A 15,035-nucleotide genomic window follows, 5' to 3' on the forward strand; every position below is an offset into this window, starting at 1 on the left:
GATATTGTACCCGCTAGTGTTCAAGAGGCTTCCTGGTGTCAACTTCCAACAGGTATCCTTGCACAATCAGAAAAATGAACGTCGTGTGTGTGTGTGTGTGTGTGTGTGTGTGTGTTTGTGGTGTGGCAGTGACTGACCAGACAGAACGACCCCCTCCCGCCCCTTCCTCCCCCCTCCCCCACCCAGTTGCTTAATGGTTCCTGCACACACGGGTGCACAGAATCCGATAAACAAAATGTATCAGGAGAAAAGGGTTCAGCGAGGCGAGGGGATTTCCCCCCCCCCCTTTACGAAGTCACTGTCTCCGTCGCCATGTCGGTGGGCTGCTCCATCGTCTCCACCGTGGTCTCGGGACCCTCCAGCTCCGCCGCCATGGTGATCACCGTGCCGCCGCCATCGTCCGTCACCTCCTCCACCACGGTGATCTCCTCGGCCGTGGTGTGGAGCCGGGCGATGGCCTCCAGCCTCATGCGGTACTCCTCGGCCTCCTGCTCCTTCTTCATCAGCTGCTGCCGGTACTCCTGGGCTTTGCGGTTCGCCTCGTGGAGCTGTTTCTGGAGCAGTTCCCTCTCCAAGCAATCGTTTGTCCCCTGAAACAACAAACCTTTAATAGCAGTGGAAGCATTCACCCCTCCCTCCAGCCCCAGGACGGCCATGTGCTGTCTACAACATGCACTGTAGCAATTTGCTAAGCACCTTCCTAACCTGCCATTCCTACCATCCACAAAGGACAAGGGGCAACAGATGAATTGCAGCACAATCAGCTGCTCCCCCCCTCTGAGCCATTCACCATCCCGATTGGAAATACATTGGCTGCTGCTTCACTCACGCCAGGGTCAAAATTCCTCCCTAACAGCACAGTACCTACCCCACACACACGGACTGACTGATATCCAATAACAAACCCGGAACTCCCTCCCTAACAGCAGCCTGGGTGTACCTAGCCCACACACATGGGGACTGACTGATGTCCAATAACAATCCCGGAACTCCCTCGCTAACAGCGCTGTGGGTGTACCTACCCTACATGGAGAAAGCAGTGGGTTGATGATGGCCACCAGCTTCTCGAAGGGCAATTAGGAATGGAAAATAAATACCGGGCCTGGCCAGTGATGCCTTCAGCCCATGACCATTTTGGACCGAGGCAAGGAGAGATGACTCAAAAGATTGTGAACGTCTGGAATTCCCTGACTTGAGGTTTGTAGGTTTCCTTCATTGAATATAGTTAAGTCCAGGGTTAGGGAGTTTAATGATCTCTTGGGGAATTAAAGGATAAGGGGAACAGATGGGCAAATGGCATTGAAGCCAGGACGGGGGCGGCCAGCGCGCGCCCGCGGCCCGGGGACAGTGGCGGTCAGCGCGCGCCCGCGGCCCGGGGACAGTGGCGGCCAGCGCGCGCCCGCGGCCCGGGGACAGTGGCGGCCAGCCCGCGGCCCGGGGACAGTGGCGGTCAGCGTGCGCCCGCGGCCCGGGGACAGTGGCGGTCAGCGCGCGCCCGCGGCCCGGGGACAGTGGCGGTCAGCGCGCGCCCGCGGCCCGGGGACAGTGGCGGTCAGCGCGCGCCCGCGGCCCGGGGACAGTGGCGGTCAGCGCGCGCCCGCGGCCCGGGGACAGTGGCGGTCAGTGCATCTGTTTCCCTGGATGGATGATGTTTCCACCCACATAGGGCAACACAGCAGCACAGTGGTTTAGCACTGCTGCCTCAGAGCACCAAGGACCTGGGTTCAATTCCCAGTTTGCGTTGCTATCTGTGTGGAGTTTGCACGTTCTCCCCCGTGTCTGTGTGGGTTTCCTCCCGGTGCTCCGGTTTCCTCCCAGAATCTGAAAGATGCGCTGGTTAGAGTGCATTGGCCATGCTGAATTCTCCCACAGTGTAGCCGAACAGGCGCCGGAGTGTGCTGACTAGGGGATTTTCCACAGTAACTTCATTGCAGTGTGAATATAAGCCTACCAGTAATGCTAATATTACTACTAAGACACTAATATATAAACTTATCTTCTCATTGATTCAGTTTGCACCCTTGGTGCCTCTTTTTACTTAATTTTCTAACGATCGGGAGACGCAAGCTGTGCCGGTGTGGCAAAACCAAGCACTGGTACAAGTTTAATACAATCTCTCTGGCTTTTGGATTCCATCTCTCCGGAAATAAACCACAGAGCACCGTTGTTTTTTTTTAAGAAAATGGCCTTATTAATCAGCGTGGCCTTTTCGCAAACAGAATTACTGCTTTAGCTTATCTTACACGTCCAACCTCTGATCAGTTCTGCGAAACCTTAACTTGCACTTGGTAAGATTTGCAAAACCAACACCAAATAGCTTTTTTTTTAAAAAAATAAAGAAAAGAACAAAACGCTCTTACCTTCTCAACTGGTTCTGAGTGATTGAGGACTTCCTCCAGACACTCTTTCTTTATTGGCATTTCTTCCGTGATAATGGTCTCTTCTTCAACATGGGTGGTCGGGACTGTCAGAACTAGGAGAAAAGAACAGGATTCTGCTCAGTAAATATTGCTCCTGCGAGCAGAGCTCTTGATTAATCAGACAGTACCCCACATTCTGACTCCTTATTATGCCAATGCACTCTGATATTGGGCAGCACAGTGGGTTAGGCATTGCTGCCTCTCAGTGCCAGGGACCCGGGTTTGATTCCCGGCTTGGGTCACTGTGTGTGCGGAGTCTGCACGTTCTCAAAGAACAAAAACAGCCTGGGAAACAGGCCCTTCGGCCCAACGAGCCTGTGCCGCCATTTTAACATTACCAGTACCCCCCGCCCCCCCTCCACCCATGACCCTTATCTATTGTTTTATGGCATTCCACATTCAGGGAAACTAATTTAGGGACAATTTATTACTTCCAATCAGCCCAATAGCACATCTTTGGGGTGTGGGAGGAAACCGGAGCACCCGGAGAAAACCCACGCAAGTGTTTCCTCCCACAGTCTGAAAGACACGCTGGTTAGGAGATTGGTCATGCTAAATTGGCCATTAGTGTCCAAAGATGTGCAGATTAGGTGGATTGGCCATGCTAAATTGCCCCTTAGTGACCAAAGAGGTGTAGGTTCGATGGATTGACCAAGATAAATTGCCCCTTAGTGTCCAAAGGTGTGTGGGTTAGGTGGATTGGCCACGCTAAATTGCTCCCTTAGTGACCAACGATGTGCGGGTTAGGTGGATTGGCCATGCTAAATTCTCCCTCAATGTATCCAGACAGGAGTGTGGTGACTAGGGGATTTTCACAGTAACTTCATTGCAGTATTGATGTAAGCCGACTTGTAACACTCGCAAATCAACCTTAAACGAAACTTAAACTTCCTGCCAACCCAGTGATATCGGTCCCACAATCTTCTTTTGCTAAGTGTGGGGTTGGGAGAGTAAAAATCCACAGTCCTTCCAATATCTCACTGCAACGTTCATTCTTTGCAGCTTGAGCTCAGAGCAGTGACAAGCAACTGGAGACATCACAGCAAAGTTTAATTCCCCCCCCTCCTGCTGATAACGCAAACAAATGCCTCTTCCGGCAAGGCTCACTGGATGACTTGTTCTAGAATATATTGATGACGTCCTAAGATAATGAAGGGGATAGATAGGATAGAGGTAGAGAGATTCGTCCCGCTTAGAAAGGATAGCGGAACTACAGGGCACAGACTCAAAATAAGCAAGGGGGGGGGCGCAGTTTAGATTAGAGTTGAGGAGGAGCTTCTTCACGCAAAGGGTGGTGAATCTCTGGAATTCTCTGCCCATTGAAGTGGTGGAGGCTACCGCGCTGAATATATTTAAGTCACACGTAGATAGGTTTCTGATAGACAGGGGAATTAAGGGTTATGGGGAGAAAGCGGGAAAGTGGAACTGATCCACCATCAGATCAGCCATGATCTTACTGAATGGCGGGGCAGGCTCGAAGGGCTAGATGGCCTACTCCTGCTCCTATTTCTTATGTTTTTATGTCCTAATTGAGGGAAGCTCAGGTTTATTTAATGCCCTGTTGGCAAACCACAGCATGCTAGAATCCTAAAATTCCTATGGTGCAGAAGGAGGCCATTCAGCCCATCAACTTGATGGGTCAAATGACCTCCTCCTGCACTGCGGGAATTCTATGATCCCACAGACCCCAATTCTGGACGGCGCACAACGGTTCTTTGTTCTCCAAGGGTACTTACCTTGCTGCCCATCCTGCATGGTCACAATGAATGGCTGGCTGGTGTTAATGCCCGCTGGAAGGTTGCCCAGCTGGACACCGCCGTCGGTCACTATGGTGATGACCCTCTGGCCTCCGCTCCCCACCACCTGCTGAATCGCCGAGTCGACCGAGTCTGCGGTTACCACCTCCTCCGTCGTAGCTGAAGCCCAGAAACAAAGACAGGAAAAGTTACCCAGTTGATTCAGGGACAGAGACAAGCAGGTAGAAATACAGACCTGGAGGGCCCAGAACCACAGCCAGGTTGTGGGCTTCTCTCTCTCGTGTTAAGAGGCGAGGTGGAAAAGCTAGTTAGGTATCGAAAAGGAAACATGGAGCAGACAGTAAAGCAGAATTTAAAACACAGATGCTACAAAACGACCAGTCTGTCTAAATGTTTAATTAGAATCTGGAAGAGAAAAGATGCTCCAATGAAAAAATCCCAGCTGCATTTTTAACCCCCGTATTCAGAATCCCTACAGCGCACAAGGAGGCCATGTGGCCCATTGCATCTTCACCAACTGCAATCCCACCCAGGCCCTATCCCCATAACCCCACATACTTACCCAGCTAGTCCCCCTGACACTAAGCGACAATTTAGCATGGCCAATTCACCTAACCCACACATCTCTGGACACTAAGGAACAATTTAGCACAGCCAATCTCCCTAACCAGCGTGTCTTTCGGACTATGGGAGGAAGCAGCCAGAAGAAACTCACGCAGACTCCACACAGACAGTGACCTGAGCCAGGAATCGAACCCGGGTCCCTGGTGCTGTGAGGCTAACCACTGCTGGAAAAAGCCAACAATAACTGGAAGAATACAATGGCATTCTGTCTTTAGTATGTAATAAAGGATAATGGAAAGGCACCACAAGATACTGAAATTAAAAGTAAAATCTAGAAAAATTGATTTCTTAAAAATTTTATTCCTTCGTGGGGCATGGGCGTCACTGGCTGGGCCAGCACTTATTGCCCATCCCTAGTTGCCCTTGGACAGCAGTTGAGAGTCAACCACATTGCTGTGGCTCTGGAGTCACAAGTAGACCAGACCAGGGTAAGGACGGCAGATTTCCTTCCCTAAAGGGAACCAGTGGGTTTTTCTGACAATGGGTCATCAGTAGATTCATAATTCCAGATATTATTTTTATTGAATTCAAATTCCACCATCTGCCGTGCCCAGGTGCCCCAGAACATTAGCTGAGTTTCTGGATTAATGGTGTAGGGATAATACTAATAGGCCATCGCCTCCCCCAGAGTACAAAGAGCAAAGAACAACACAGCACAGGAACAGGCCCTTCGGCCCTTCAAGCCCATGCTGCCCATTTTAAACACACACAGTGAGTGCCTTATTCGAGTCTTTATGTCGCTCAATGTTTTTGTCTACCTTTAGTGGAACTCCACAATAAAGGGGGTGGAAATTTAGGGAATTGTATGTACGCCAGATTAAGGGAGATCCAATTAAGGGACAATTTATTGACGCCAATCAGCCTAAAAAGCACGTTTTTGGGATGTGGGAGGAAACCAGAGTACCCAAAACTGGCCACTAGACTCATTCCTGGAATGAGGGGGTTGCTGTATGGGGAGAGAATGAGTAAGAATGGCTTGTACTCCCCGCAGTTTAGAAGAATGTACGGTGATCTCACTGAAACAAAGAAATCTGAAAGGTTTGACAGGGTAGATGCCAAGAGGTGATTTACTCCTGGTCAGAGTCTCAGGATAAGGGATTGGTCATTTTGGGCTGAGGTGAGGAGACATCCACGAGGAAGGCAAACCTTTGGCTTTCTCTACCCCAGCAAGAAATCTCACAACACCAGGTTAAAGTCCAACGGGTTTAACTGGAATGATGAGGCTTTCAGAGCGTTGCTGCTTCTTCAGGCAAGCTATCAAGTATACTCAAAGCCATAATCAACTGATATTTGAACACAGAATCAGCAGAATACGGGGACGGGAGTGGAGTTGACGACTAGTTTACAAAATGGTGGAATCGAAGGGCCAAATGTCCTACTCTGGCTCCGACTTGTTGTGGTTTTCATAGCTGTCGCCTCAATGAGTGTTTCTCACAAGACTGGCCATCTCAATTACTCACACAGACAATCCCATTTTCACAACTGCATTCACTTTTATTGCAAACCCCCATCAACCTCGGGCGCGGATTTTCCTGGCTGAAAAAGCTGTCCAATGCCAAGAGGTGCCTGCAATTTACTCTCTCACTTTAACAGATGCAACAGGAAACAGCTTTCAAGGACAGAATCCAGCCAAACAGCATCGCGATGGACATAGATAAAATCATCCGGCTGTTTGAGATTAATCGCCGGCATCCACAAACATGTCCCTGTCTTACCCACCCCAACAAGCGTGCATGCACACAAACTCAACGTGCACATCCTTCAGTGGCTGTGAATGTAGATATAAGTAAGAAGAAATGATCTGGTTTCATTCTCTGACTTTTATCTATTAGTGTCACAAGTCAGCTGACATTAACGGCAGGCAATGAAGTTACTGTGAAAATCCCCCCAGTTTCCAAACTCTGGCGCCTGTTCGGGTACACTGAGGGAGAATTTAGCACAGCCGACGCACCCGAACCAGCACGTCTTTCAGACCGTGGGAGGTAACTGGAGCACCCAGAGGAAACCCACATAGACACGGGGTGGGGTGGGGGGAAAGAACATGCAGACTCCGCATAGACAGTGACCCAAGCCAGATCCCTGAGCTGTGAGGCAGCAGTGCTAACCCCCCATTATGCATGCTGGGTTAGCTTAAAAAAAGATGCATTCCTGAAGGGTACACAGCAGGCAAACAAGTCCTGGAGCTGCGAGACTTGTTTGCCAGACAAGAGACAGCGTGTGAAGGACATTTACAATAACGAGATGAGGGTTGAGATAAAGTGTGTGTTTGGGCAGTTTGAAAGGTCCTGTGCAACCTCAATTCAGTGTGCCTCAGTTACAGGAGCTGGCAGCAAAAAAACAGTCCCAAGTTTGCCTTTTCTTTTTGCTTTTGTCATGTTAATTTCTGTTCAGTAAAATAAATTCATTTTAAAATTCACAGCAGTGCTATCCCCTTGTCTAAGGAACGAGCAAATCTTACATGTGGAAGGCAAATGGTATGTTAGCCATCATCTCAAGGGGATTTGAGTACCGGAGTAAAGATGTCTTGCCGCAATCGTATAGAGCTTTGGTGAGACCGCACCTGGAGCGCTGTATACACTTTTGGTCCCCCTATCTAAGGGAGCATTTGCTATGGAGCGCAATGGAGGTTTGCCAGATTAACCCCTAGGACGGTGGAATTTCCTGATGAGACAAGATTGAGGAGACTGGGTGTGTACTCAACAGCCAAAGAATGAGGGGTGACCTCATCGAGATTTACAAAACCCTTACAGGGTGTGGCACAGTAAAGGCAGGTGAGATAGTTTCCCTGTGGCTGGTAGGTGTAAAAACAAGGGACGTAATCTCAGGGTAAGGGCCATTTAGGACTGCGATGAAGGTGTGCGTGCATGCAAATCAGTGGAATTCTCTATCCCCAGAGGGCTGTGGTATCATTGAGCATGTTCAAGATAGAAATCAAGATATTTCTGGAAACTAATAGAATCAGAGAATTCTATAGTGCAGAAGGGGGTCATGCGGCCCATTGAATCTGCACCAACCACAACCTCATCCAGGCCCTATCCCCATAACCCCATGCATTTACCCTAGCTAGTGCCTCTCACACCAAGGGGCAATTCAGCATGGCCAATCCACCTAACCTACACATCTTTAGACTGTGGGAGGAAACCAGAGCACCCGGAGAAACCCATGCGGGGGTGGGGTTCCCAGAATTCAGCGTCCATAGTTTGAGGATAAGGGATAAACCTTTTAGGAACTGAGATGAGGGGAAATTTCTTCCCCCAGAGGGTGGTGAATGTGTGGAATTCACTCCCACAGAAAGTAGTTGAGGCCAAAACGTTGTGTGATTTCAAGAAGGAATTAGATATCGCTCTTAGGGGAACCACCGCGCTGCCCCTTAATGACATCAAGGAATATGGAGACAGTGCAGGGATTGGCGTTGAGGTAGCCATAATCAAACTGAATGGCAGAGCGGGCACAATGGGCTGGACGGTCTACTCCTATTCTTACGTACACTTGAACTACATGCTTGCACCCATTATGGGAGCCTAGCTGGGGCAGAGAAGATTGTATTTAATATTTTAAAAAAGGGTGCCTGGAAATTGGCATTACTTTACGATACATCTGTGGAAATTACCTGCAGCTCTAGGTGAATTTGACAGTGGCCCTGAAGCTTCAGCTAAAGCAGCCAGCGTAGCCAGTACTGAGGTTGTGGAATTACCAAACTGCACTGTGGATACACCAGATTCACCTGCAGAGGCAATGAGGGATTAGACTCAGTACCAAAGAGAAAGACACGAGCATCCGAGGATGGACATCAAGGAGATTCAGATTCAAGTTAGGCATTTTGACCAAGCATGGCAAAAACACAGTGCTGCGTAACTAACAGAGCACCAGGCAGATTCCTCTGACTGCCAGTGTTTACCCTCTTTCAAAATTATGATAAGGCAATTTTTAAACAAAGTCACAAATGACTATTGAGCACCGGTTATTTCTAATTATGGACTTTGATTGAGTGTTTTGAAAAGGATGCTAACCAGAGTGCTTTCTTTTCTGATACAGAAGCACAGACGTGGAAGACTACAGGTTTGATCTGTCTAGACTGAGCTGGCAGCTAAGGTGGAGGAGCAACAGGGATGGAATGACTGGCTGCCACTCTGAGGGTGGTGGTTGGGGGTGGCTGGTGTTAAAACAAACAGCAGCCCAAATGATTACTCAATATTTCTAAACAGTACCCGTATTCTTTCCCTTCCCACCCCCATGGTGGCACAGTGGTTAGCACTGCTGCCTCACAGTGCCAGGGATCCAGGTTCGATTCCCAGCTTGGGTCACTGTGTGTGGAATCTGCATGTTCTCCCTGTGTCTGCATGGGTTTCCTCCCGATGCTCCGGTTTCCTCCCACAGTCCGAAAGACGTGCTGGTTAGGGTGGATTGAATCAAAATCCCTACAGTGCTAAACTGCCCCTTAGTGTCCAAAGATGTGCAGATTAGGTGGATTGGCCATGCTAAGTTGCCCCTTACTATCCAGAGATGTGCAGATTAAGGGGATTGGCCATGGTAAATTGCCCCTTAATGGGGATTTGTGGGTAAAGATGCAGAGTTATATGGGTAGGCTCTAGATGGGATGCTCCGGTGAGTTGGTGCACATTCAATGGGCCGAGTAGCCTGCTTCTGCACTGATGGGATTCTCTAAATACAGGCCTGTTAGTCAAGGCTGCCACAATGCTCACAGATAAAAACAGTTCAACAATCACCCTCCTCAACGCTGATGCAAAGAATGGCAACTTGAACCAGGCACTCTTGCAACCTTATGCCAGGAAGGGCCGGCACCCACACAACGGAAGGGGAAAAAGATTAATGTAGGAAACCAGCCATTGTCTGTGCTTGTCTTCTACACGTCATGGAGCAACCTGGTACATTACCTCCACTGGAACATCCCTTCAAAACCAAACATTACTTTCTCGCCTGATTGTTAACATGTTTACAACTGCACCCCCGAGGTCTCACCACATTTCAACACCATCTCGCATTTGTCTCAACACTCCCCAGTACCCACCTCCTGAGAAACACTGAGCGCATTAAGCAATCCACTATGAGCAGCACTTTTAAGCTGCATGCTACAAGTGCCTATTTATCAGCACTGCTGAGTGCACTCTTCCCAATACCACACCACCCCGCCAAAACAAAATCCCTTACAAAACACTATCACTTATTGCTATTTCTCATGGTGCAACCAGTGTCAGACACTAAAAATGAACTATTTTTTAGTTCAAAAACTAAAAAAAAAGACAGTTTTTTAAAAAAGCTAAGAAAGCTTTTTTAAAAGGCCCATTTCTTGTTCTTAACCCAAGGTAACACTGAGGTAACATCCTTCCATCCACCTCACCAGAAACGCACTGACAAATTCTGAATGGAAACATTAAGTAGGCGTAGGCAGCATGGTGGGCACAGTGGGTTAGCACTGCTGCCTCACCGCAGCAGAGACCCAGGTTTGATTCCTGGTTTGGGTCACTGTCTGTGTGGAGTCTGCATGTTCTCCCCGTGTCTGCATGGGTTTCCTCCACGTGCCCTGGTTTCCTCCCACAGTCTGAAAGATGTGCGGGTTAGGTTATGTCGGCCATGTTAAATTCTCCCTCAGTGTAACCCGAACAGGGCGGAGTGTGGCGACTGAGGGAGATTTTCACAGTAACTTCATTGCAGTGTTAATTTAAGTTGACTTGAGACACTAATAAATAAATTTCTACTTTAAGCTTCTCTCCCTACAGATGCTGCCTGACCTGCAGTGCATGTTAAAATCTGTGACCTTGCTGGTTTGTACGGCTTAGAGACAAAGATTTGACTGCAACCATCAGCGGGGAGGGGTGGGGTAAAGAGTTCCAGTGACCTCTCCGAATAGCAAGGCGGACACATACACTTTCACACACACATTTTCGCGAGTACAAACTTACACGTTTACACTTAGTCATAACCAATCAAGGCCATTTTGCAGTGGAAATCGCAGTGCAGTGACCTGGATTCAAACCAATATAAACATGCAAATGTTCTTCAATTCTGTTAACACTGTCAGACCTTTATGACGCTCCAAAGATAAGTGATAATTGGCAAGCGACAAGAATACAAATGCTACTGCTAAAGGAATCATTCTTTGTGCCTTTTTGAAGTTCCCCCCATCACTTCCTCTCTTCCTGAAGCATTGCAAAGGATGATGGGGGGGGGGGGGGGGGGTGTCTTGGGTATCTTCATCTCTGCCCAGCTAGGAGACGGCCCCATTGGCGGAGGAGGATCTGCGGTGATGAGGATGGAAGAGGGCAAACAGAAACATGGATGGGCTCCAGATGGAAGGGCACTGTGCTGGGGTGGTACTAGGCACAGCCGCATTAGCACTCCAGGAGACTGCCAGTGCAAGCAACGCCGTCTTGAGTGAGTAGCATGGAACCACAGACAAACATTTCAGAAGCCAAATTGAATTTCTTGTGTGTGTTACACAACATCTGGGACCTTTCGAGTGGGCCAGCAAGTGGACCATATAACTAGGGCGGCACAGTGGTTAGCACTGCTGCTTCTCAGCCCCCAGTGACCTGAGTTTAATTCCGGCCTTAGGTGACTGTCACAGGGCAGAAGGAGGCCATTCGGCTCAGCAAGCCTGCACCAACAATCTCTCCCAGACTCTATCCCCATGATCACACGTACTTACCCTGCACATCCCCCTAACCTACACATCTTGGGACACTAAGGGGCAATTTAGCACGGCCAACGCATCCTAACCAGCACATCTTTCGGACGGTGGGAGGGAACAGGAGCACCCAGAGGAAATCCACGCATACATGGGGAGAAGGTGCAGACTCCATGCAGACAGTGACCTGAGCCGGGAATCGAGCCCGGGTCCCTGGCGCTGTGAGGCAGCAGTGCTAACCACTGTGCCACCCCTTGTCTGTGTGGAGTTTGCACGTTCTCCCCATGTCTGTGTGGGTTTCCCCCCACAATCCAAAGATTTGCGGGTTAGCTGGTCTGGATATGGCAAATTGCCCCTTAACGTCAGGGGGTTTAGCAGGGTAAAGTATTGGGTTATGGGGACAGGGCCTGAGGGGGATTGTTATCAGTGCAGACTCGATGGCACGAATGGCCTCCTTCTGCACTGTTGGGAGTCTATGATTCAATTCTATAATTCTAAGTGGCCAGGCTTTGGAAGGGAGTACAACCCTGCCCCACACAAATCACATTTGTTGGTATATTGGACAGGTAGAGGGAGCTTTACTCTTCATATAATTTACGATAATGTCTTGTCAGTTACAAGGCGGCACCGTAGCAGAGTGCTTAGCACTGCTGCCTCACAGTGGCAGGGGCTCAGGTTTGATTCCCGGCTCAGGTCACTGTGTGGAGACTGCACATTCTCCCTGTGTCTGCGGGGGTTTCCTCCAAGTGCTCCGGTTTCCTCCCACAGCCCAAAAATGTGTGGATTAGGTGGATTGGCCATGCTAAATTGCCCCTTAGTGTCGGGAGCCTAATTAGGATAAATACTCGAGGTTATAGAATCCCTACAGTGCAGAAGGAGGCCATTCGGTCCATCGAGTCTGCACCGACTACAATCCCACCCAGGTCCATAACCCCATGCTTTTACCTTGGCCAATCCCCCTGACACCAAGGGACAACTTAGCACGGCCAATGCACCTAACCTGCACATTTTTCAGAGTGTGGGAGGAAACCAGAGGAAACCCACGCAGACAACAGGGAAAACATGCAGACTCTGCACAAACAGTGACACGAACCGGGAATCGAACCCGGGTCCCTGATGCTGTGAGGCAGCAGTGCTAACCCACTGTGCCACCCCAATGAATTATGGGGATATGGCACAGGTGAGATTGCAGACTCGATGAGCCGTAACGATCTCCTTCTGCACTGTAGGGATTCTATGATGCTAACGTGACAGTTAGGAGAAAGGGATGACGATATTAGCCGTATTTGAGCGCATATAAAGAGAGGATGTGTCCCTCCAATTAATCAGTTTACATTGTTCTACTGGTGTTCAGAAGTGTGTGTAAACAGGGGAAAGCTGGGACACTGGGTTAAGGGGAGAGAGCTGTGAGACTGCACAAGTCCAGAAGCTCTCTCGGTAAAGAAAAACTCTGGGCTTTAGTTTCCGCTTCACCAGCTGGCTGGGATCCTTGGTACCGACTGCAGGAGTGCATGGTGCAACAGTGCGGGGTGGGGGAATTCACCCCGACATCAAACCAACCACACGAGCGCTTGGCAAGATCACCTGTTGAAAAGCAAATGGGCGAGTCTGGAGAAAAATGCAGGTAGAGATGGGAATGGAGTGGCTGGCGAAGTCCAAGGGGATGGTTGGCAAGGTTAGTACTTAATAGGGTTACCTGCATCAATTCCTCTACTGAGCAAGCAGCACCAAGTTGGACTAACTGAGCAGACAGGGCAGTCCTACCGAGCAGCAGTAATTACAGGAAAAAGGTTACAAAATGTAGTCAACCCACGGTGGATGCCCCCGCTACCCCCCATTCGGTAGTGGCAGCTTTCTTCATTAGTCCTTTTAAGGAAAAAAAGCCCACAGATTACACGGTACACACCTGAGGTTGTTTTGGTAGACGTCGAAGAAACCAGCCCGGTAAGGTTCATTACCTCAGCCGGTGCAATGATGAACTGTGGTGTGGCGACAGTGACCGAATTCGTCCTCTCTGGGTTCGTGTTCACTTGATTCTGCATGGCTTCCTGCGGAGGGCACAAAGCGAATCATAGAATAACAGCAAAACAGACGATTATTTACATGGTAAAGAAATTGCAGCGTGCTGCTGTGCAGAGGGACCTGGGTGTCCTTGTGCAGGAATCTCAAGGAGTTGGTTTGCAGGTGCAGCGGGTAATGAAGGCGGCAAATGGAGTTTTGTCCTTCATTGCTACAGGGATGGAGTTTAAAAACAGCAAGGTTATGTTGCAGCTGTATAAGGTGCTGGTGAGGCCACACCTGGAGAACTCTGTAGAGTTCTGGTCTCCTTACTTGAGAAAGGATATACTGGCACTGGAGGGGGTGCAGAGGAGATTCACTAAGTTGATTCCGGAGTTGAGAGGGTTGGCTTATGAGAAAAGACTGAGTAGACTGGGGCTATACTCATTGGAATTCAGAAGAATGAGGGGCGATCTTATAGAAATATAAGATTATGAAGGGAATAGATAAGATAGACGCAGGGAAGTTGTTTCCACCGGTGGATGAAACTAGAACTTCCATCGTTCCAGTGAGAACAAACCGAGTTTCTCCAACCTCTCCTCATAGGACAGTGGAGTAGGAGCGGCAGTGCTATTGATTTAGTGTGTCTAGTTTAGGCATGGATAATTACAGAGCATGGGAGTACAGTAAACATGCCAGCACTGCACTAGGCTCATCTCCTGGCATATCCGCGTCGTTTAATCTCTTAGTGACTTGCTGGCTGACAAACACCTTCAGGCAAGTGGCTCACCACCAGCTGGGGCTGTCCAGCAGATGCACAGGAAAACCTGAAGGGCTGGACATTAACAAGTGTCCACAACCCAATCACCCATTTATAACATCATACCTTTGGGAAAATTGTTCAACGACATACCACTTGCCACATGGCTTTTCAGAAACCAATTGTCTTGTCAGTCCCAGGACTGCTTCCATCTCACATTTATGACCCTCAATTTTGTTTGCCCCCACCCCCAATTGCATCTTCATTAATGTCTGCCTAATCGAAGCCCCTTGATCAGGTCAATTTCTAAACATTGCCTCCAATTATCTGCAGTCATAAACAGGTTTTCGAAGCCCTTTGGTCAGCCAGTGAGTGGAAAGGGGCAGCTGGAGTCTGCGAACTCTACTTGCACTGCAGTAACTCGAAGCTGGCTTGAACCTACTCAGTTACAAAGGAAATGCTGTATGGCAAAAGTCCTTATTTAGCCAGGGAGCAATGAAGTAATTCGACCTCGGACCTTGGGCTAGGGCCAGTGACGGGAAGATAGGAAGTAAGCGAGGAAATTTGAACCAACAAAAAGGCAGCATATATCTCAGAAGAGATAACAACAGGATGAGAGCGGGAGTTTTGGGACCAGCTGCAGTGAAACTCCGGAAACTAACCACGCACAAGTGGAAAACTCTATGTCAGAAGACGTGGGGATGGCACACAGAGGGGAGACGCACGCCTGGCCAGCACAGCTCTTTTTCTTGGGTAATATCTCTCGTATTCTGTGAACACGCAGCAATGGCCATGGAAACCATTTTAGACTGCATAGGTTTAATACAAAC

General features: G+C 49.1%; 1 protein-coding gene across 3 annotated transcripts in view; it reads right to left on the reverse strand.

The window, feature by feature from the left end:
* Positions 1–279: 279 nt before the first annotated feature.
* LOC145339004 (GA-binding protein subunit beta-1-like) overlaps positions 280–15,035 on the reverse strand; it is a 52,630-nt gene continuing 37,874 nt past the window's right edge. For 2 of the 3 annotated variants that reach the window (XM_080183428.1, XM_080183427.1), the window contains exons 5-9: positions 13,354–13,495; positions 8,412–8,525; positions 4,157–4,336; positions 2,361–2,473; positions 280–590 (exon numbers count right to left, since the gene is read on the reverse strand). In XM_080183428.1, the coding sequence (XP_080039554.1) occupies positions 288–590; positions 2,361–2,473; positions 4,157–4,336; positions 8,412–8,525; positions 13,354–13,495 (852 nt within the window). In that variant the 3' untranslated portion in view covers positions 280–287. The remainder of the gene's footprint in view (positions 591–2,360; positions 2,474–4,156; positions 4,337–8,411; positions 8,526–13,353; positions 13,496–15,035) is intronic. The other variant, XM_080183429.1, reaches the window with a different exon arrangement.

This window comes from Carcharhinus amblyrhynchos, unplaced genomic scaffold (assembly GCF_965287045.1).
Source record: "Carcharhinus amblyrhynchos unplaced genomic scaffold, sCarAmb.v2.hapA chromosome_284, whole genome shotgun sequence".
NCBI classification, from domain to species: Eukaryota; Metazoa; Chordata; class Chondrichthyes; order Carcharhiniformes; family Carcharhinidae; genus Carcharhinus; species Carcharhinus amblyrhynchos.